Source organism: Motacilla alba, chromosome 2 (assembly GCF_015832195.1).
Source record: "Motacilla alba alba isolate MOTALB_02 chromosome 2, Motacilla_alba_V1.0_pri, whole genome shotgun sequence".
In the NCBI taxonomy this organism is placed as follows: domain Eukaryota; kingdom Metazoa; phylum Chordata; class Aves; order Passeriformes; family Motacillidae; genus Motacilla; species Motacilla alba.
Window position 1 is genome coordinate 90,497,239 of NC_052017.1, and position 24,446 is coordinate 90,521,684.

At 40.7% G+C, this 24,446-nt stretch overlaps 1 protein-coding gene across 6 annotated transcripts in view; it reads left to right on the top strand.

Moving 5' to 3' along the window:
- GABBR2 (gamma-aminobutyric acid type B receptor subunit 2) overlaps positions 1-23,859 on the top strand; it is a 456,379-nt gene extending 432,520 nt beyond the window's left edge. For all 6 annotated transcript variants that reach the window (XM_038127756.1, XM_038127754.1, XM_038127759.1 and 3 more), the window contains 4 exons: positions 3,653-3,835; positions 5,785-5,914; positions 14,259-14,376; positions 21,345-23,859. In XM_038127756.1, the coding sequence (XP_037983684.1) occupies positions 3,653-3,835; positions 5,785-5,914; positions 14,259-14,376; positions 21,345-21,510 (597 nt within the window). In that variant the 3' untranslated portion in view covers positions 21,511-23,859. The remainder of the gene's footprint in view (positions 1-3,652; positions 3,836-5,784; positions 5,915-14,258; positions 14,377-21,344) is intronic.
- The last annotated feature ends 587 nt before the right edge of the window (positions 23,860-24,446 follow it).

Genomic DNA, 24,446 nt, shown 5'->3' on the forward strand with positions numbered 1-24,446 from the left:
TACTCAACAATGGGGACACACTAAGGAATGAAACATGACATTTCCCCCTTCCTTCTTGTCAGGTCTACTAATCTTATTTACTTATAACATGGCAATTACTATCCTTCTCCAGTTAAATGTCCACTTTGACCATTGCCATTTTGTTCAGTACCAAGTGCCTCAGAAAAAAAACATGAAGAAAATCCCATAGCAGAGTAAGAGATATCAGAGGAAAAAATGTTCATTACCCTCTCCATTTCATGATACAAATGTTGATAGCATTATACTGCATTGTACTTATATTAACTGTACACATTCTTATTTTCCAATCAAAAGCATTCAAACGCTGTTAAAACTATTCTAGATTTCTGCATTCAATGGTATCTTGTAGAAGTTGTCTGCAGGATTCAAACACCTGTTATGTATATTTTTCCGATTAGAAATTAACTGCAATGTCTAATTATCTTTTTAAGGACCAAGATGTCCATAGTACTTTTCAGCATACTCTTCACTTTTTTTAAAAGAAAAAATCCTAATATATATTCTCTCTTTATGAAGTAATTGTCACAAGTTTATCCATGTTTATGAAGCTTCCATGTCTTCCATTTTTCTACTCCATCCATTTTGAGACAAAACAATGGGCTCACGTGTAGTTGCCCAGCAAGTGCATACCATTTCTGGCTGCAATGGCACCAACACATTAATTCTGATCCAGTTTCCTGCAGAGCAGCAAGGGAAAATCAGTTCTAGGGATTAAAACATCCATTTTCTGTGTTGGTAGCATTTTATGCCTATTTGCAATTGGCTCTGTGGATATTCAGTGTTGACCCTTTGTGAAAATTGAAACTGCACAGATGTAAGACAGCGAGATAAAAGTTCCACTGACTATATGGTAGAAAAAGAAATTAAAGCTCATCTAACCTCATTCTTCGTACAGCATGAGCCAACAATGTTGCCCATTAACTTTTTAATCTAGTCCGCACCATGTGAATGAATTCATTAAACCATGTTCCTGTCGCAAAACACCCAATTTTTAGCTATAAACTCCCAGGTGAAGATGATTCAATGGCAATACTTCTATCTTATATTCAGTTTGAACTTAGACCACATCAAATTGCAGAACTTTTGTCTTGTAACACTTCTGCCTGCTGTTTTAAGAGCTTTGTAATTACCATTCTTCACATTTAACTTCATTTTCATGTAGTTTTTGTAGTTTTTAATTTTAAACAAAGAATTGTGAGAATGAAGACACTTCCCTCTAGGAAGGCTCAGCTACAGCAAGATACCCGGGGCCTTAAGCAGTTGGGCCTTAGTTACTTCCAGATAAATAATTTCCATCTCCTCTGAGTATCTCAACCAGCATTTGAGCACATTCACAGTAAGAAGAGTGGTTTCTGAACTTTAAGTGAAAATTTTGGGTTTTCAGCTTGCGTCTCCCTCCCTTTCATGGCAGATCGTTGAGAAGAGTCTGGCTCCATGCTCTTTACTCTCTTCCATCTTATACGGAATACACATGAATAATGTCATACCCCCCCAATGTCTTCCATCTCAAGGCTAAATAATCAGTCTCTACTTGTATCATAAGGGCTGGGACCTTCTTTTGCAATTCTGTGGCCCCTCTCTGGGCTTTCTTTACCACACCTATCTCTCTCTTGTTCTGGGCAGCCCAAACCTGGACACAGCAGCCCAGGTGTGCTGTCGCCCAGGCTGAGTAGAAAGGAAGGATCACCTCCGTTGGCCCAGGGTACTGCTGGCTCATGTTCCACCACAATTTCCAGTGCCTTTACTGGAAAGGTGCTTTCCAATCAAACAGCCCTCATGATGTTTGGGTAGGTGCTTGGGGTTTATTTCTCCTCAAGGGCAGGGCTAAGTATTTTCCTTTGCCAAGGCCCAGACCCATTTTCTTCCAGACTGAGAAACAGCATTAGTGACTGGCTACCACAGTCCTCTGAGCCTGTCAGTTCAGCTCAGTTTGAATCCGCTTCAGTGGTTCCTTGCCCAGTCACTTTATCAGTTTAACTTTGAGGATGCTCTGGGAGACAGTGTTAAATCATTGCTTAAGTCAAGAAAAATAACTCTCTACCCTCATCTACCAGCCCAGACATCTCACTGAAGACAGCTATAAATCAGGTTGTTCAGGCAGGATTTCTCTTTCATAAATCAACAATGAATGCTTCTAATCACATTCTTGCTCTTCATATGTTTGAAATGGTTCCCCAGAGGATTTACTGCAGTGTCCCCCCGGAACTGAGGTGAAGGTGGCAAGGAGGCGTTTGCCCAAATTCTTCTCTCACATCTCCTGAACTCAGCTGTGACATTTCCTTTCTTCCAATCCTCAAAAACTGCTCAAAATCAACATCATCTTCCAAAAGTAACTGAGAATGGTCTCATGGTGACATGGACCGGCTCCCTTAATCCTCAGACATACAACTTGTCAGGTTGGCTGAACTTGATGTATTCAATTACTTTAGAGGTCTGGAATTTTTGAAGGCAAGTTTTACCAGTAAAGACTAAGGTGAACAAGACACAGACCACCTTAACCTTCTCCATCTCCTTTACCACCTGAAAAAGAAAATGTATTGTCTGCAAGCACCATCCTGATCTGTAGCCTTGGTCTGTAAATACATGCCAGGGACCACACTCTTCAGAGCCTGAGAAGTCAGATCTCTGTTGATCAGAAGTTAGGGCCTTACTTTGTGCCACTGGAGCTGCAGAACACTTCCATGCTTTCAAGAATAAGAGGAATCAATTCCGAAATGCAGCTATACCATGAAATCTGGCTGGGCTGTGCATACAAAATGATTGCCCTCTCTCTTTTCAGATAACTCAACACCTTTGGATTTATGATTCCATGCCTATGCTCTCAGGGCAGGGAGCTCCTTCAGCTTTCTCTGTATACAAATATATATGTATGCTGCTTGGCAAGTAACATAAATTTTGTATTCTCTAGAGTAATCTGAGAATCTCTCTCCCTGCTGCCAAACAGCAGTAGCTTTCTCTCCTCATGTCGAGGTGATATTTTCACATTGTCACTGAGTGTTAAATTTTACTTATATTTGCTTAAATTAAATATGTTTAAGGTTAACCTTTTTCTAAGTGGCTTATTTAATTTTTTGAACAGATTTGGTTTATTTTGGGTTGCTAAAAACTAATTAAGTTTCTGTTATCTCCAGAGTGCAATCTCCCATGAGTTCTCTCTGTTATTACTCCTGATTCATGTCTCTCACTGCTTGAGTGTTGCTTGTAACAGTAGGAAAGGAGAACTTTGAGATGAAACTGTGCTTGGGAAGAGGAGGGTTTGGTGGATTGTATTTTTCTTGAAGAAGGAATATATCCTTTGAAAGCATAAACACATCAATGAAGGAGAAAGATACATATGATAGAATATTGAAATGTATTTTAATAGATTTAAAATCCAGATAAATATCTTTTGAATTAGTTTTTTCCTAATTTTTGAATGCTTCCCTTCTCATAATAATTTTCATTCAACCTATTCTATAAAGTTATTCAGAAATCCTCTCAAGTAGTGCACATGGCAAGCAGAGCTCACTTTCCAGAGTTTTATACTTGAAAGTCAAAAAGAAGCTCTTGGTTCGCCTTTCAGTATTTTGAAATACAAAATAAATAGCTGCAAAAATAAAACAAGATTTCTTAAGGCTTTTCAACCTTTCAGCTCATCACACTGCGAACAAATCCAGATGCAGCCACACAGAACAGACGGTTTCAGTTCACTCAAAATCAAAAGAAAGAAGACTCAAAAACATCGACATCAGTCACCAGCGTCAATCAGGCCAGCACATCTCGACTAGAAGGATTGCAGTCAGAGAACCACCGCTTGAGAATGAAAATTACAGAGGTATTGTTTACTGAATTTTCTGCCTAGGCACTTCATTTTTCATTGTTTTTTGTTGCAATTCCTCAATCTGCTTAAATGCTGGCTACTTTTTAGAGAAAAATGTTAACTTTTCCCATAGAAATAATAGGAAAGAGGCAATTTATATTGATTGCTAACTAGTACGGCAAATACGTGGCAGGTGTGATAAAATGAAAATATGTCTTAGCAAAATGGAATTAAACTTGCCCTATTTATTTGTGACAGGCCAATTACCCTGCTGTTTCACATGGACATGCTGAGCTCCACAGCTCCAGAAGTGTAACCTTTACAAGCAAGCGTAACAGAGATCCGCAGCCCCAGGGGCACTTCAGGGCTGTCTTTGTTCCTGTTTATGGTTGAGTTCTGAGGCTGCTGTTGCTGTTATTTCTCAGCCTCTCTGAGAGTTTGCTCAAAAACTTGCTAGACATATTTTTACGTCTTCCATGAAACAGAATTACATCTTTTCTTAAGGTAGCAAGATAGCTTTATGAATGTGTGAGCTGACTCTTTTGACACAAAGGTGGTGGTTTCTTCAGTACCTACTGAGAGAAAGGCTGAGTACGTGGAGTACATGAATTACATAACAGCTACAGCATGTACATTTATAGTTATGTCCATGCTTGCTCAGTAGACTTGAAATGATGACAAACCAGTCTTGAAGACTGCCCAATTTTTGAGACAAGATAACCATAACTGATCATATCATAAAGAAATTAACCTGTTCTTAGCCAGTCTGTACTCTTACACCTTGAAGAAAAACTAATTTATTGCAACAGTTATTTCTTTGCCGAGATCTTAATGACAATTGCCTGCGTAACTATAAAGTATTTACTCAGGCTACCCAAGAGTCCAAAAGTAAAAGTAATCTCTGCCTTGTTAAAGAAATTTAGTTCAGCTTTGCCAGGTCCCTTTCATGTGAGAGCCTTGAAATTTTTAATGAAGGCCTAGCTGCCTGCTGGCTATTTCTGTTCCTTTACTCTGCTGTAGTTTTTTCTACTAAACATCCTAGCACAAGCTCTCAGCCTGTGCCTCACAAGGCTCATGATGGTGAGCACAGGTAAGGCTGATCAGAGCAGCCACATTAGCGCTTGCAGGACCCTGACTATTTCTTTAGGACTTTGCTTAAATAAATTGAATTCCCAGAACCAGTAGGTTCAAATTAGTTTCATTGTCATGGGGATTTGCAAAATTCCCCACCATGGCTAGCAGCTACATCTCTGGATCGTCTATTTTGAGTTGCTGTGTCCCATTTCTATAAGGAAAAACATAAATCTAAATTCAGCACTTTTAAAATTCAATTAAGCTGGTAGTGAGTGGGACGTACTCTGGACACTACACTGTGCACAACTGTTCACAAAGAGGATTAGGAAGCTTGTTTCTTGTAATTTTCTATTGGGGCTGTAGAAAACTGAGTGAGTCAGCCTCTGAGGAGAGCACACTGTGCTCAGCTCAGTGCTAAAAGGGCATTCCTGGTAGAGTTGACTGCAGTCACTCACATGACTGGACATGCCATAGCTCCCTTGTATGTCCCTTCCTGTATGTTCAATAATTTGATGGATGAAATGTTTATAGCTATGTATGCCACAATTTTGCATGTAGATAGTAAATAGTTCAGAGGTTTTCAGACTGCACTTTCTTATGCCCATACCTTTCTCATTTGTCAGTTCACCTGAATTGCTTCTACTATCAACTACTAAAGCTTATTCCTCTCCTATGCCCTGTGTGCAATGTCACAGTTGAACACAATTTGTTACTTGTAGCATTATTTTTAGAAGTAGTGTAGTAGTGCTAAAAGAAAACTGTATTTGTCACAGTGTAGTAATTGCATTACCACCTGCCTTCCAGCCTAATTATAGAAAGCTGTGCCTCAGTGCAAATACCTGAAGCAAGGACTCATGAATTTTGAAGGATTTGTACTCTCTGTTTTGCAGCTAGACAAAGACTTGGAAGAGGTCACAATGCAACTTCAGGACACTCCTGAGAAAACAACATACATTAAGCAGAACCACTATCAGGACCTTAATGACATTCTTAGTATACGGAACTTCACAGACGGCAAAGGTGAGTGTCAGTAAAATCCCTTAGTAGCTTAACATGCCAAACCTTTGAATAGCAATCTCATTGAATTGACTTCAGAACACTCAGACTTTGGTAAGAGAGTTTAAATATTTTGGCTGAATTACTGAAAGTATGCAGATTCATGTAATAAGCTACATGATACCCACTGAGTAGTTATTTCTGTATATATCTCTTCTATCGTAATACACATGGTGAAGTGGGAAATGTTAAGAAGTGTGCTTGTGTTCAGGAGCCAAGGTTTTTGTGCTGCATGGAGGAAAGCCACAGAATTTTAAGCCCAGTTTAATATGTGCTTGCCTCACTAGGATGCTGAAATCCTGCTTTTGGACACTGCTATCAAGCATGTAAAAGAGAGGCATGTAAATATTTCAGTGCTGGTTTGGATTCTAAATGCAGAATTGAAGCCACTCATGTATGAAAGTTCTTCCCTGGGAACTGATAAAAAAGGATTTAATGACAACTGTAATATAACTAAGTTGTTTCTCCTGTGTCTCTTGCATCACTCCCTGAAGAAATACATGCAAGAGAATTTCTTCCATTAGAGCCATTTTGCTTTTTGGGAAGCAATAAAATCTGGTGCATAGTGCAATAAAAGTGGAAGCCAGGACACCCACCTTCCATATCTGACTCTAGAATGGATCTAATTTGTGACTTCTGGCAAATAGCTTTATACAGCTGAATATAACTATAATTCGTGAAAAACTGGTTGGTCTGTGTTTGGAATTTGTATAGTTGCATGTTTGTTACACTGCTAGGCTCAGGCTTCTTATTGGTGCTGCACCATAGGCTTGATTATGTGGGACAGAAGTTACTCTTATGAATTTATTTGAAGAACAATTTTACAACCACAGCAACAGTTCACATATGTTTTTGAAGTATATTGAAATTTCTGTTGGATAAGATTACCTTTTCTTGAGGTTTTTGTTTTAGCCTGGGTATACACTGGATTGTATAACTTGTGGCAAAAAGAAGAAAAAGGGAGTGTTCCCAGTGTCCTTTTAAAAGTGAAAAAAAAATAAAACAAAACTGAAGAGGGGAAAGGAGGAAAAGGAAAACGTAAATAGCTGCTGGAGGCGTGTGATTATTGGGCTGAGATCAGGAGCAAGAACTAACATCAGTGAGTGGGATGAGGCAGTTTGAAAGGAACACATAGAATGTTCCTCTCATGTCAGATGCTCCAGGAAAAATGATAAATCATGAATAATATTTCAAGCAGAAAAGATACATTGCATTGTGCCAAATGCCCATCTGAGTCTGGGTATGAGAATCAAAAAATGATTCTCAAGAAATACACTGGGTATAAATTTAGGATGGATGCTTCCCACAGCAAGATGCACTCCATTAGCAGTAGGAGGCTGGCAAAGAAATCAAGGATAAAATATAACCTTTCTGCACTTACTTCTGGCTACGTCTACAAAAGACATTGATGCCTAACTGCTGCTTTAAGCAACAGCATCCAAGATTGTCTTTGTTCCTAATTTGCCCCAGTACAGCTCCCTAGCTTTCACATTTCTGCTGTAGGGTGCATATTTAAAATCATCAGTAAGCATGGAGCCTTAATGTCCAGAGTAGCTTGGAACTATGTATTATTGGGATTTATGGAGTAGATATTCTGCATACTGAAGTTGCTGGACACAATTTTCTCAATGGACCTACCACATAAAGCTCCACACAGAAGGTGGGACAGATGGAGAAAGATGCTTTCCCTTGTCGAAATTTTCATGGAAAGGTGAGAGTATCCATTCACCTGAGAATGAGGAAGACCTGGATCCCAATTTGCAGGTGTTTGAATCGTGGTCCCACTCCTGGTGGCAAATACTCCATGCATGCATATTATAGTGTGTCTTGATTCTGACACGAGTGACACTAAATATTCATACTTCCAGGCTCTGAGCCACTGTGATCAGCAGCACTTGCTAGCCTTTTCCTGTCCCTCCAATTCCATTTCTTCTGCCTCTTATCTTTCCACATTTCCCTGTCCCTTATCTACATCTGAATCTCCTGTCTGTTTCTCTCACTGCACCCACTCCCACTAGTCAACCTATGTGCTTAATACAAATTTGCTGTTCCAATCAAAATAACAAGGCTTTGGAGAATTCATGCTGCTGAGTCACTGCTGATTCTGTGCAGATTCAAACAGACACCACTTAAATGGTACTTAAAAAAATTCTGGCCCTTACGGCTACGGGAAAGCTAACTCTGAATGACATGACTATGCTTTCTGTAGCTATGCATTTCAGGAGCTTTCAGTAAAGGAAAGTACAGAAACTTGAAATTATGCATCCCTGGTGGTACTTGAGTGAAGCTTCAGAATTGTAAATAATCTATTAGCGTGACCTAAAAGTGACCATCTCTCTCATCCCCACTGTGCAACTGGGGAAGCCAGTCCAATATTAGTTTAAAGGTGATGATGAGGTTTGTGCCCTCCTTGATCTTGTGAAAAATGTGAGCTGAGAGAGCGGGAATAGCACGGTGAAGACAAAGGCTCAAAATAGCAGCTGACTTGGAGCTAAAATCATAGTAGATCATTTGCCACATTTGCTTTGTTGCTCACTTCTATGTGAATTTTTTTTATAAAAGACCTTGCTGTTCTGGAGGAGCTCACAGGGAGAATGCCATGCAGGGTAATCCCACTGCTATTGCTTACACAAACTCAGGGCACTGCTCTTCACAGAACAGATCATAACATGTGATTTAGGCAATGCAGCTCGAACAAGCTCTAATCAAACTTTAATGTCATAGTACACTTCAATACGCTTCTGATCTGTAAAAATTGCCCGGAGTTAAAAATCCTAATTCTTATAGCCAAGTGCCAGAGGAGGTTATTTGATTCATCTCTTCCTTCTCCACCACCCTCATTTACATCAAACATATGGATTTAAGATACAAAACTTAAATTACTTTAGCAAAAATAGGTAGATACAGCTGAGAACTCCTATATCTGCCTGACCTCAGGCAGTGTTTCATAACTTTGGGATTCCTGGTTTGTTATTAACAGCAACAGCTCCTGGTGTATCCCAGGAGCTCTTTGTTGGCACAGGGACTTCTTTACAGCACATTTCAGTACACCTCATTTAAAGGGAGATATCATCTGAGACACTCAACTCTTGTTCACGAATACATGATGTCCCTGAGACATCTACAGCAATTGGCTATGTAAGAAAAGCAATTAGGAAAATGTGATTTGTGGTTTATGGCTTGATTGCTTTCTTTTAATGCAGGCTTTTTAGCTGCACTGATACATAGCTTTGTGTGGTCAAGCAGTTTTTAGCATGCTTCATGAACTATGACTCTGAAACTTCAGAAGCTGGATTGAAAAGGGCATCCCCTTAACTTCATTTCCTACATTCCTCGGATGACTTTGAGTCACTGTGCCTGCTAGTGACCTCACCTCTGTGCACAGAGCAACACTAACTTCTCCCCTGGCATTTGTGGGATCTGGTGGCCTTGCTGGAGTGGCAGAGCCACATTATAGCCTGGGTTTGAGGCAGGGATGGGATGTGGGGGAGGCCAGCACTTGGCTCAGGCCACCTCTGTAACAGACAGAGCCATCCAGCAACAAGAGTCAGGCTTGGAGGTTCCGTTGTGTTTGCCAGGCTGACATTTGGAAAAACAGGAGGACAAGTGCCTCAACTGTGATACTGTGTAAAGGAAGGGGGTGGGGGGATGCTAGATAATTTTTCTACACTTGGAATCTTACTATCTTACTCTACTGGACTTCTCTTTGATGTTTTAATACATGAAGTAATTTCCACGTGACATAATTCACAAAATCGTGGATTGAAAGAGTTTCATACAAAGCAAAGCTTAGAAGAAATCCTGCACAAGAATGTCCCTCTATTTCTACCTTGGCCAGTACATTTCAGAGAAGCATATTAGGGAGATTGAGGAAAGACAGCCATTCTATGGGATGTACAGAAGAAGCAAGAGACAGCCTTGCCACAGTCCCCTGTTATAAGCAAACTCTTTCTGCAGGTTCTCTCTCTGCAGGCGCCCTTCCTTGCTCAGAAGACCTTGTCTGTTTTAAGGCAGAAAGCAGTCTTTACTCATGGCTGTAAATGGGCTGGGAGCATTCATTTACATGTCAGATATGCCTACATACTGTCACTTGTCACCCCACTCCAATGTTTCCTGGTGTTAGCTTTTCCCCATGTAAAAGCAGCTCAAGGAAAAACAGATTTCAAAGGCATGTTGCTCACAAATGCAAAGCAAAATAGAGTTCATCTGTGATAGATGGGGGAAGTATTATTTCTGTGAAGTTCAGGCAATTCAAGCATTAAGGTTAAGATTAAAAAATGGATTCCAAGGTAAGGGCTTTCAGAAATAACTCTTTTAAAGTGATGCTGTTTTGAAGCAAGGATGCAGTTCCTTTCTTTATAGAGATGTATAGAGACATGTATGCTAGTTTCTATGAAGCCTAACAAATGGATTCAGTCCTGAAATTGGAGCTTGTTTTTGTTTCAACAGGGAGACCAACCTATCAGAGGTTCAGTGCCTGTCCTTTCTTGCACAGAAACGAATCTGTAGTAAAGGGAATTTCTTCTGATTTAAAGTAGTATAAATCAGAGCAGAACCTTGCTGGCTTTTCTTTTTAAAAAATCTTCCTCTCAAAACACAATTATCTGAAGCTATTATTTAGATTGTCTGTGCAGAGTGCTTACTTCAGGAGAACTTTTTCCTGATTACCAGCAGACTATGTGATCATTTTAATTTTTCCTTTCAGTTTACTTTCTTAACACCCTATTTACATGAAAAACAGAGACTGGCTAGTCATGTCTCACAGTCCAAACAACAGAACTGGGAAAAATTACAGCAGGTTTTCAAAATCTGTCTCTAGTTTTAAAGTTTCCTGAGCTCTTTAGTAAATCGGCAATCCCTGCCAGATCCTGTAAGTCCTTGTTAAACCACACTTGCTTCTTTGTGGAGCATAATATATGTTTTCTAGCAAAGAGAAACAATAGTAGAATTGAAAGATATTGGATGAAGAGTAGTTCTGTCATCCAGTTCTAAGCCATCAAAGGAATATTGCCACTAAGGCGTAATGATGAAGATGTTCAATAAAGCTGCAGTGTACAAACATCAACCAAACAAGCTCCTAGTTAAAAAAAAAATGTGTTTTCTAAACTCTTGGAAGAAATTGAAGCATCATCAGTCACCTGGTGCGTTCTGCCTGCAGCTGAATGAGGGTTGTTAATATGCATGGCACATTTGAGCCTGCCCAGGTAATTTTGGCAGCACCAGGTTGCGGAGTGATAATAGGTCACCCCTGGCAGAGGGAGAGGAGAGCAGCTGAGAGCAGTGACCTCCTCACTGAGCCCCTCGGCAGCCTGCATCAGGTGTGCTCAGAGCTTTGTAAATGGAAGCTGGTTTTTTGCTACAGGTAGGCAAAGGTCCCAAGCTAAAGCCTTCTGGCTCTTACCCACCACTGGCAGCGAGCTTTGGTTTATAATGAGCCCATTGCAGAGCCCTCTGTGAGGCCCTTGAGATGTATTTGCCTTTTCTCCCGCAGCTTTCTGAATGGAAATTGCTCAGGCATCACTTATCCCAACTTCTGAGTTCCGGTTTGAGGTCTACAAAGGTGAAAATTATTTAGAAGGTGCTTCTGGCTAATGTAATTTCAATTTAAAAGGTAGTTACATCATCCTGGTGCAACTTACTGGGTAGAATCTGCAGGCGCACACAGTGCCCTGAGACTGAAGGGCATTTTCCAACCAGCATACTTAATGGATGGACAGAGGAAGAGAGAGGATGGGGAAGTATCAAAAACACTGCGACACTTTCCAAGGGAAACTGGGAAATCAAATGTTTACCACTGCTTTCAGTTGTTCATGTACATAAAACTAGTTTTCTAAACCCTTAAGTTTTTTAAGTGCATATGGCAATAGTGTTTTTTCTTTAAGCTCCAGCTCCCAGAAGCATATGACTAAGTGAGAATCTTGCTCTTCATTATTTAAATGAAAGGTAAATGAAAAATAAAGATATTCTAGTTTCCATAGCTGCAAAATAAAAACCTGACAACTCCTCTCCCAAAATGCTTAACAAATAAGAATTACCTTTTTTTTTAATTTTGAAAGAAGCAAATGAAAAAGGGAAAAAAAGTCTGTATTTTGTCTGCATTTTATGCATTGTATGCCTTGTATGCAGAAATTTATTCAGTGTATTAAGGGCAAGTCATCTGCAAGAGTGGTAGAAAAGAGTCTATTAAGAATAACACACGGTGATATATGGGCAGTTGGTGTTGAGAGGTGAGTAGGAAGAGAATATATGATTTCTGCTCTACTCTAAACTAAATCCCCCACCTTTTTGACAAGGACCACCTCCTTCTCTTTCTCTCTCACAGCACAGCTGAAAGTACATGAAACTCCTTTAGTGTGTACTACACAGATTATCCTATTAAATTACATACTCCAAACCAGCAACAGTTGCATTTTCCAATCATTTGATGAACAATTATATCTTTAGTGGATTTTAAAAATGTTAAATTGCTTATCTTGGCAAAAGGAGTTGGAACCCTAAAATAATTAAATTTAGAGCTTTTCCATCTCTAATTACAAGGGTTAATCAAATTTTTACTTTGGTCTATATCAAAAAGTCAGCAGTTTCCATTGTCAGCTTAGATCAGCTCAGGACTGAAAGCTGGTTTTAATCACAGAAGTAAAAAGTGTTCTTTTCTACATGTCTGTTTATAGACATCACCAGACTTTTATGCAAATGTCAAATTTGATATACAAAGAAATGCAATGTACAGAAAATAAAAACTGAACTCTTGGGACAGCAAGGGCCACACCAGCAAACTTCAGGCTGCCCTGAGATGGTAGACCTCACTGCTTATCTTAACCAGTGTCAGATTTGACTCTTTGCTGTACTCCCTTCACATCTAAACCATCAGTGAATGCTGCCATCTCTTAATTTTAAACACTCTTCTTGCTACAACTGCATTCCTGAGCTCTCTTCTACTGACATTTTCTTGCCCCAGCTGAAGCAGCTTCATGTGTTCTGGTCACCTCCTTTCTCACCCAGATTCTTCTCTTCAATGCAACATCAGTGAAAAATCTTGTCTCCTTTTCTGAGCTGCAGTGATCCCCATGTCTGCACATTGTTGCCTCCTCACCTACACACTCGGCTGTTGCTTGTTAAGTTTTTCACAGCAGGAAGTGAATGCTATCAAATAATGCCAGGAATGACCTGGCTGGGAGGGCAATCATAGATGTTGGAGCTTGTCCTCAAACATTTATGCTTCCAGCTTCTTTCCTGAGTTTGTGTTTCTGGTGCTTGCTTTGTCCCCCCCAATGCCTGTTGACAACATATATATTCCTAGCATGCTGGGAGCTGAGCATTATTTGGGGCTTCTAAACATGAGGACAACAGAAAAGGAGCTTAACCCTTCAAAATGTACCGGCTTTTTCATGCCATTTTCCTTTTTTCTTCACTCTTTTCCTGCTTTTCCCCTTCGTACCCACTTTTATGTTCAAATCCTCCAGTACCCTCTTCAAGAATTTACCTCAGACTCCTCTTCCATGCTGCCTCAATGCCTGCGGCAATCACTGCTGCTCTGTTTGTGTGGCAAACAACTGCTGGTGATGGATTTGGAGCTCTCTGTAATTATTTATGAAAACTGTGAACTGCCCTCATTATTCAGATGCTTTCCGTGTGATTTTATTTGGCTTACCGCAGAAAGAGACTTTGGAAAAGCAGGCAGGAACAGAAAGGATCTTAAAATGTCTGTGTTTGCCCATGTTTCTCGGGGAAATGATGCCATGGGCTTCAGCACAGCTAGCCAGGGACACCCAGGACACCCAGGGGAAACAAGAATTATGATCTGTTTTGTTATCACTATGCAGAAAGGAAAAAAAGTGTAATGACATCATTAGCTGTCCTTGCTGCAGACAGCCTATGGACCAGCGCAACTGACATGAATCATGTTTCCATGCTGAAAATGATGGCAGTAGCAGATAGGCAAATGGCAGCACTTCATTTCCTGTGGGATCGTAATAGTATCAAGGGTTTATGCATCAATGAAATGGTAGTTTTTCTAGGAAAAGTCTTAAGAAGGAGGGTTTATGAAAAGGTTACCAAGACTAGATGAGAGAGCATGATGTCACTTTTGTCACTTTTCTGTTTCTTTGTGATGGTTCCTATGGAGGAACACATCATGCAAAACAGAGGAGTACCAAATTCTCACAGCAAAACTTGAGACTATGCTGAAATATAGGTAGTATGAGTTTACTTTGTGGCATTATGGATATCTGGAAAAAGTTAAAATGAAACTATTTTTAAATGGTCACTTGGTCACAGTAAAATCAAATTGAATGTGTTGTCTATCCAGATGGTGAGAAAGCCATTTTGAAAAATCATCTTGATCAAAATCCACCAGCACAGTGGGGCTCATCAGACCCTTCCAGAACAAGCAAAGATCCCATAGAAGACATCAACTCTCCAGAACAGTAAGTATATATCATTACCTTGCTGACAAGACATTAATTTAAATTATTACATTTCATCAAAGCCTGTATTTCCCTTCCATGCATTTTTTTTTATGGAAAGACCTTCACTGTAACCCCCTTTCAGCCAGCCCAGGCTACAGAGAGAGCCTAAAACATCAGCAACTAGGGAATGGCACCTCCTGAAGCAGCAGTAGGCAGCAACATTGTACTGTGCCTCCCTGCCTCCCTGCCACCAGCTCACCCCAAAGAAACTTAAAGGATATCAGGGGCTTTAGATCCTAAGGTTCCCCAAAGACAAATCAATATGCTTCTTTTCTCTTACTGGAAACATCCATAGCACAATGTCCAAAGTTTCTGGAGAGAGTTACAGGATTAGCTGTACCCAAAGTATGTGCAGGAGAAGAGGATGTACATATGTGCACAAATGTCTTATGACTCTCGTCAAAAGTCCAAGTCCTTCCACACACCAGCCAGAGGGGTTCATAGTGTACATAGACATTTTGTTCTTTTACATTCTTTAGCTAGATGAGAAATAAAAATGTCCTGAGGGCTTTTCAATGTTGCCATAGCAGCTGGACCTGAGTTTTGGCACAGGAAAGCCTGCACTAAGTAGTTTCCCTTAGAAACAATGCTGCAGCTACAAGGAGAGGATGGCACAAAACACTAGCTAGATTTTCAGAGTGGAAAGAGTCTTCTGGTGCCAGCTTTTCTCTCTAGGATCCTATAGCTAGAGAGGTCCTACCCCCACGAGCTGAGCAGGACCTGCCATGGGCAGGAGCCCAGGGCAGCGCCGTTCTCGTGTGTGCCTGGATCAGCCGCTTCCCCACCGCAGCCTGGTTACACGAGCATCCCTTCATCAGTGTCTGAGCTAATAGCTGTCACACTCCTGGGCAATTTGAAATCTTATTTAAAAACAGAATAAATTAAACAAATTACTAGAATGAGTCACATTACATCAGAAACAGCAGCCCTGATTGCAGATAGTAGCTTCTGTCTTTTACTACCTGGAGCAGGAAAACACGTAGATGTCTAAATCTGTTCTTGCACTCAAAGAAAAAACCCAACCCAAACCTGCAAAGAAGCTAATTCACACACACATATGCACCAAAAAGAAATCCCACAGTAGGTAAAATATCTTGTAATTTCACAAAAGCAGGTCTCTTGCTGAGAGAGCTCTCATGATTTCATGGGGTCAGCAGAGTGCTTTAATGCATAGCTATTAAAGGCCTGGGTTTTTTTCAGCACCATTTGTCAGAAATAATGTAGTGTGAATTCAGCCTCATCCACATGTGGCCCACTTACATTAAGGAAGATGCTAAGAAAAACACAGACACTCAGATAATCCAATTGTCTCGATACAGATTTAATGCAGACAAAGAAAAGAAAAATATTTGGCGGTGACAGAACTTCCTCTAGGCAAGTGATAACTGATGAGAAGACTGAGATTCCCTAAAGGTTCTGGAGAGTGGATCAGTACAAATCTGAACAATCTCTGACATTTATGGAAAGCAATTAATAAAATCCTGCTAAATCTAAGCAGTGTCATTCAACACTTGCACAGCTGTGACTGTGCCAGGTCCAAGGGCCAATACCCCCCCGAGAACGAGCTGGCACTTTGAGTACCAGAGCCACACTGCCCAGACACAGTGGATCTACCAGGGAGGAGAAGTATAGCTGTCTTCAGGACTTCCCTCTTTTTGACAAGAGATTGCCTCTCTCCAAAATTTGTACTCTATAAGATATCCTTCTGCACCTCTGGGATTGCTTTTCAACTTCTCTGGCAGCACTTCTGTCATTTGATGGTTGCTAAATGTATAATTTTTGGGAAAAAAAAAAAGGAGTTAAAAGCAAGCTGTAGTTTCTGTCTTTCTCATTTCACTTCATAGATAGGATATCTGATAGGTAGTCACACAGTATGAGAAACTTATTTCTTATTCAAGAACACAAATCTCAAGGAGAATTAGTCTGAAAAATATTTCCTCTTGGTCATAAACCTGTGAAAGGAGGATGTCAAGACAATCATTTTCCTGCAGAAGTTTTAACTCTTTAATGGCTGTGGGAGAAAAAAAGTCATCCAAGCTTCCTGTGCTTGCCAGTACTCATGAGAACTGGCACCTTCTAGTATGAAAGCTCTTATAGAGTCCAGAAAGGAGCTGATTTGAGATTTTTTTCATGCTTTCTCACCATTAGTGCTACATTTGATTCATTGAAAGATCCCCTATTCTACAGTTGTCCACAAAGTAAGGGCACAACAGTATACACACACCTCAGGCAGTAGTGCAGGAAGTTGTTTCACATTTTTTGATGGGGTGATGTTTACACTGCCTCAATCAGAATGTGAAAAAAATTTTTTTGTGCTTGGCTCAGATTTAGAACCCTGCACCTAAGGAAAATGCAGTCTGTATGACTGTAAAGCAGCCTTAGAGCATGAATATAGACGAATTTCAGTTCCCTTGGCAGTTCCTGCTGGGCAGAACACAGTAGATTTTCCATACTGCCATGTAAAATTTTCCATACCCAGTCAGACCAACAGATAAGAGGAGCAAAAAGTGGGTGCTGACTGCTTTCTTTCCTGTTTACACTGTCTGCACAGTATAAATTAACACCTCATATTGCAAGCAAAGCGGTGCCAGTGCACAGGCACAAGCCCTGCACTTTGATTTCCCATTTGTTAGCATACTCCCCAGCACAGCTGTACCAGTTTGTACTCTCCCAGGTAATGCTCAGCAACAATCCTGGGGGATGCTTAGCTGTGTGGATAGACACTGTACTGTGCCAGCTCATCTCAGGTCCAGAGAGCAGACTGAACCAGTTTAAAATAGATATCATTCTTTTCCCAGTAGGATGAGTTGTCTCTCAGGCAAAGTCATCTCCTTTGATGAGCATCAAACTGCATATTTCCTGATGGGCAGTCCTGCTTATCTAAAGATCACATCAGTCAGCTTATCTGCATGATGGCCACGTTCAATGGTTTATCTTCTGTGACCCTTAAAGACATCCATCTGTGCACTTCACTCCTGCATGTTGTCCCTTCTCATCAGTGACCTACATCCAGTAGGTCATTAGTTTTTTGGCACCATTAGAATTTATTCCATTCTCATTTTAACAGCAAGAATATGTAACAGTCTTCCAGATCTCTAAGTAGACGTGATGACAGATTTCTGTGGGACCCCACTAAAACTTGCCATCTTAATAGACTATTTCTATATGCAGGGTTTTTTGTAACCTTCAAAGCTTAACTTCAAAGAATAACTGGAGCCAGTTATGTTAATTTAAGTTTAAAAAAATTCTCATTCAAAAAAGTTGGTTGTGACTGGATTATTGCATTGCAGCCATATGCCTCAGCATGAACAGGACTTTGTTATTTGGTTTCTTCACTGAGAGTGTTTTATCTATGATCTATCTATCTACGATCTTACTCAAATGTGTCATTAAAATAAGGTGGGTTTTGAATGGTTAGTTCCCTTTCTAGTAGAACATCTTGCTTTACTGTAGTGTTTTAGAGCTTCTCCAGCTTCCCCTGCATTTGCTAAAAATCAACATTAATGTACCGCAGAATTAACTGAAATAATCCCTGAGTGTTTAGACACAGTTTACACACTCCCACAGAACTTCAGATGTTTGACTGTTGCAGCAATTTGTTTCAGTCCCCCCACTTACCAATGGATCTTATTAGTGGTTTCCTATGGAAAAACCAAAATATATTTGAAATCCCTTGGCCCCCCTTGTGGTATTGTGCATTCCCGTGTGCATTGCATTGTGCTTCTGCATGGACACTGGAAGTCAAGGTTTTATCTGATTTTATGTTTCCCTAATAAATGGCATTTCTGTACAGAGCTGAGGACACTTGCCCTCACACAGAACCTGATGAGTAGGTGCTCTGCGTGTGGAATCGTCTTTGCTTTCCATCTCCTTCAGTGGTTGCCTGTGATTCTAGACCCACTATTACCAACCTTTAACTCTCCAAAATACTTGACCATATATATGCTTTCACATACATATCTATATAGTGCAGACAACTTGAAGCAAATTCCTAGAGTCATATAATGGTTTGGGCTGGAAGGGATCTTTAAGGGTCAGCCAGTCCAATTCCCCTGCTATAAGCACAGACAGCTTCAAGTAGATCAGGTTGTTCAAATCCTCGTCCAGATTGGCCTTGAATGTCTCTGGGGATGGGGAGTCTGAGCCACCCGTGGCAGTGTTTCATCACCCTCATCATAAAAATTTGTTACTTTTATGTAGTCTAAATCTACCCTCTTTTGTTTAAAACCTCACATAGCATCCTCTCACTCCATGCCCTCGCAAAAAGTCCCTCTCCGTCTTTCTTGTAAGCCCCATTTTTAGGTACCAAAAGGCAACTTTAAGGCCTCCCTGGAGCTTTCTATTCTCCAAGATGAAAAACACCCGCTCTCTCAGCCTGTTTTAATGGAAGACATCCCCCAGCCCTCTGATTTTCATTGTGGCCTTCCTCTGGATTCGCTCCAGCAGGTCCACATTCTCCTTATGAGAAGAGCTGAATGCAGTATTCCAGGTGGGGTCTCACCAGAGAAAAGCAGAGGGGCAACATCATTTCACTCATACTGCTGGCCACACTGCTTTTGGTACAGCCCGGGATATGATTAACTTTCTGAGCTGCAAGTGCACATTGCTGGCCCATGTCCAGCTTTTCATCCACCATCACCCCCAGTGTTCTCTTGACAGGGCTGCTCTCAATCCCTTCATCCTCCAGCCTGTATTGATACCAAGGATTACCCCCAAAGCATTGGCAAAATGTGGCAGGAGCGGAAGAAGGCAAAATCACGGATACTGGGGGAAAAAAAAATCTAAAAAGAGTGAGGCAAGGCACAAAATTTACTTTCACTTCAGGCAAAAACACCAGGTTTGTTTGGATTTTGCTGCTCATTTTGTTTTGTTTCGTGTTTCGCTCTAGGGGTTTTGTCTACAGTCTTGATTGTGTGCAAGTCTCCAGGCTACAGTTCTCTGCCCCAATTCCAGGAACCAAGTTTTCAAGTGAAAATAAACTTTTAAGTACAGTTAAAGCAAAATTTGCCACCCACTGCAGCCACTGTTGGCATAGCTAAATAAACATGCTTTGTCCATGGTATGGCTAACACTGAAATGGATGAAAAAAAATCCTATTCACTTGATTATGCAACTGGATTCTCTTGGAGTAGCTTCAAAAAGCCCTTTAATGAGAAGCCTATAACAGTTGAACAAAGTAAGCATTTCCACTGGTGGGAAAATAAGTGCAGGCAATTCTGCATTTGACCCGTCAACAAGAGACAGAATGACAATCCACAGCATCAGGCTCATAAGGATTCAGCACAGGGAAACATCAAGCCATGTCCCCTCTGCACTCCTTGGGAACAAGGCATGACTTCATTGATAGCACCAGGAAGAGCTGAGGTCTCTAACAATGAATGGATTTTGTTTAGTTCCAGGAATGCATTGCCAACACTAGAATGATCATCACTGAGGACTAACATTGTGTGAATCTTTAGAAAGGAGTTTGAGGGGGAGAAACAATGAGAAAGAGTTTCCTGGGAAGGCAGACAACAGCTACTCCTACTGCACCTCTGTATAAACAAGCTGAAGTTTGTAGTGAAGAAACTAATGAGGAGAACACTACATTTCTTTCTGTTCGAATTTAAAAGCTATACTGCTTGGTCCCCAGGCAGTGCAATGGATGCCTTAGTATCTATCTTTGCTACCTAACACAAAGCAAAAAAGCAATTAAATGTCATTTGAATCAAAAAGGCAGTCCAAAGGCTAGCTTTCAAAGAAACACCTCTTATAAAGGCCTTTCTATACACTGACATTATATCAGATAACAGGCAAACATAAATTTAAAACTCTATTATACTGATACAATGCTTTCTATGGGCATTTTTGTCCTGAAATCCAAAAGTCAGTCTTCAGCTCAGTCACTTTGACATCTCTCTTCTCTTTAGAAAGTGCTTCCGTGTTTCAAGGGGAAATGTCTCCAAATACAAAGCCATCCTGGTGATAAAATGACTGAAAACATCTTTTACACTAGCAAACCTCGACAGGATTTTGATTTTGTGAAAGGTGCTAGTATATCCACAGCACAGGAGTAGCAGAGCCTCTTTCTCTGGGGGCACCATCCTCTCCAAGGAAAGGGCTGAGATGCAACACCTGTGAGCATGATTAATTCTTAATTTAAAAAAAATTTATACTCATATTGTCATGATGTCAATCCATTTGGAAAAATAGATACAGAATGTTGGGTTCTGGAACACTGAATTTTAGTATGAGTGTTGAGCAGGACTGCTTTTAGAGGGCCAGCTACTCAGTCCTATAGCACTGACTGACAGAACTCAAAAGCATTTATCACCTCAAAAGCAGAGACCCAAACTTTAAATAGGAGCTACTTAAAAGAGGAAAAAGCCATCAGTCCCAAGTTCCTCCCACCATGCACCTGTGTTTGCTTTAGCTGGAGCTGCAGAAACACCATCCTTAGTACTGGCATCCTTGTGCTGAGTGGTGCGTGGCTTGAAACTCAGTCTGTGACCTCATGCATGTCTGCACTGTTGGATGGGGCTCTGCAGGCAGCAGATCACTTTGCAAGGGGTGGGGGGGTCACCAAGCCATACACCCACTTTGCAAATTTAAGGTTTTCCCTTTTCTTGGTAACAGCAGTCTAATGATTAACCTGGATGTGGCTGGGAATTTCAGAAGGGGGATGCTGAGAAAGCACACTTAGTTTCCTTTGTCGTGACCAACCTGTCAGGAAAATCCCCCACGGGGAAAACAGCATCACGGTGGCAGAGAACAGCATCAGCAAGTGCGATGCTCATGGCATCGTTAATCCTGTGGGCCAGAGGGGCAGGCACAGAGGACTCCCTCACAGCTCCCTGGGACTCCCAGGACTCCCTGGGAACACATCAGCCATGTCATGTGCTCCATCTGCCCCTTGGCTAACGCTCCTCTCCCTGTCTCTCCTGCAGCATACAGCGCCGGCTGTCCTTGCAGCTGCCCATCCTTCATCACGCCTACCTGCCGTCCATAGGAGGAGTTGATGCCAGCTGTGCCAGCCCGTGTGTAAGCCCCAGTGCCAGTCCTCGGCACAGACACGTGCCACCCTCCTTCCGAGTGATGGTTTCAGGGCTGTAGGAGGGTGAGATCAGTGCTTCCTGAACTGCTTTTAAGTACTCAAAGACTGGACTAAACATCTGACCTAGAACTCTGCTACAAACGTGTAACATTGGCTCTTACCGCAGAGGAACTTCTGCTGAGGCCCTCGTCACAGGAGTGCCCACGTAACTCATGTGAAAAAGCAAAGGAGGACACAAAGAGTTTGATCTGTAGCCTTATTCATGGAGTTTTTATTTCTTCACCTAGAAGTCACTGAAAAATGTTTCTTCCAAAATTTCTACTAGCAACAAGGATGCTGGGATATATGGATCTTGCAAAAAAGACACTAGGGAAAAAAAAACCAACAAGAAACCACTCCAATGTCACTGAGCTCTACGTGGCTGCTGAGAACATGCAATTCTATACTGTATCCATGTAAGGAAAATGTAGTGGTCGAGCTATACCATGTTGGAATAGATACACTCATTTTTACAAGAATTGTGTTAAATTGCTGGAAACATTCTGCACTGGTTAGTCTTGCTTTTTTTCATTTCAGGGATGGTGTTTAGTAGGAAAGAAGAATTGTGAGAAATGATTCCTCGGGTGTCATTGAGACTCTGCAGTGCTGTGAGCAGGGTCACCTTTACCTTGCAGCTGTATGTGTAACCCAAGCAGAGCCTGAAGCTCCAGCTCTGAGTTGCCACCAGCTGGAGAGCTGCTGTTTGCAAGCAGAGCACTTCACCCTTCTCCAGGGCAATGACAGTGACTGCTGACCATCTGCAGCTTCATTTTTAGCAAAGTTTCTGCACCTATTTCAGGATAAACACCACCAACCATAACACACTAAACTGTCTGAAAAAAGTCCTAGGGCTGTTAACTCAGGAAACTGAGGACAGATGGCTAGTAAAGTCTTAATGCCACAGGACGAATTGTTTTTCCTAGTTTGTTTGAATTGTGTCACACATAGTTACAATAAAATTAACTGAGTGGACTTGGGGGGGGAGGGATTAGGGCACAGCACTTTGCTGCTGCAGGCAAAACCTGCAGGGCACATAGATGTGAATATACACTATGTTTGCTTCGTACCTGCGTACGTGTGACAGTTGTAGTGGATAGGAGAGGACAAATCAAACCTACCAATAGAATATTTTACCTGACTCCTGAAAGGACTGTGAAAAAACAGTGGAGTTCATACTTTAGCTCCTTTCCCTGAACCAAAGTAATTAGGAGGAATGATAGTGGTGTACTGTCTGGACCAACTCTGGAGCCAAACCCTCAGGCACAGGTGAGACACACATGCAGCTTCTTTTTCCATGGAACTGGAAATGTATCCTCCCACTACCAGGGCTATTTGCTAAAAGTAGGGAAAAAAAAAAAAAAAACAAAAAACAAAACACATGAAGCACCCTCTGGGCTCTCAGTTTTCTTTAATCAACACTTGTGCCCCTCAGACCGAACCTTTGGAATGACATTTGTACAAAGGTTTACAAATCAGCAATGACTGAAGCACAGCTGAAGGGGTTCCTTAGCGGAGGGATTTAACTGCAGCTTTGACAAGCTAGCATAAATCTCCATTAAAAATAAAACACACCTCATAGTGGCCAAAACCAACATGAATATGTATCTGAATCTTACGATCAGGAGCATCACAAAATATTTCACTTGGCACATACAGTAAGAGAGGTTGTGGAAATATCTGTAGCTTTTAGAACAAAAAAACATGTAAGTATAAACACAGATAAACTAGAACTCATTACTCTGTTTAAGCACTAAACACTGACGTCGTCACTCAATGTGTGTTGACAGTATTCTCTTGCTTTATTAATATCATCAGGGCCTGGTTTATTTTAAAAGGAATGTTAATTTTTAAAAAGAGAAAATTATGATATTGTATATAATGTATGCACAAAGATCTCTGTAGAAATATTATTCCAACTTAGCAGGAAAACAAAAAATAATTCAGAAGTATCGGACCATTGGAGGTGAGTGTGTGTGTGTGTGTGTGTGTGTCTGTAACTTCGTGAATACTGACTGTGGGACGTTTATTAGGTTTAAACCATGCAGTACATTCTTTGTCTCAATGATACGGTAGTTTCTCCCATAACATTTTTTTTACTTTACTGCAGATAACAAGACCAACCAAGTGAATATAGCTATTTAATGTTTCTGTTCTTTTATACTGCAGCAAAAATGTACTGTAAATTTATGAAGAGGCTGTGCCCCAATGGCATTTCCCAATGATGTTAGTGCACAAATGCTTTAAACTAGACTGGAACTGCCAGAATAAAATGTAAATGAAGAATTTCTTGTATAACCTTATACTGCATGAGATCAATTTTTAATAAATTGTTGCAAATCTGTTTTTATGAATAAAATATATAAAACTTAGCTTTTTGGACTCAATGCCCTCTTCCCCAATTGCAAAATCATTTTTGAAGAGTGTGTGTGTGTATATATATAAAAACATAGATGTATATAAATGCCTCCTTGGAGAAAGAGGAATCCTATTACAACCCTACATTTTAATAAAAATGTAGTATGTAATAAAAATACACATGCTAGTTGTAGAACAGTTTGCATTTGGAGATAACAGGTAGAAGAGCCTCTGCCTTGAAATACAATTACTGCAGTACCCAAGAGTGAAGTCTAAGACCTATTTCAAATGGGAAAATAATCAAAACATGTACTGAACATTTCTATCCAAACCACACTTAGCCCACACACTGTTCTCTCTTGCCCCACAGTGAATGTGAATTCAGAAGAAAAAAAATATTTTACTATTTCACACAAGTTATTGAAGTTGAGCCAATGTTCCAGCTCAATAGTAAAATTTCTGCACAACAAATGAGACATTTCTGAGAATAAACACCAATTGCTGCATGAAGGCAAACACTAAGCCTATCCATCTAGTTTTGTGCATGTGGTGGGATTTGTGTCTTAAAGCAGGTTCTTCTGCATGGCAGAGCAGGAGGAGG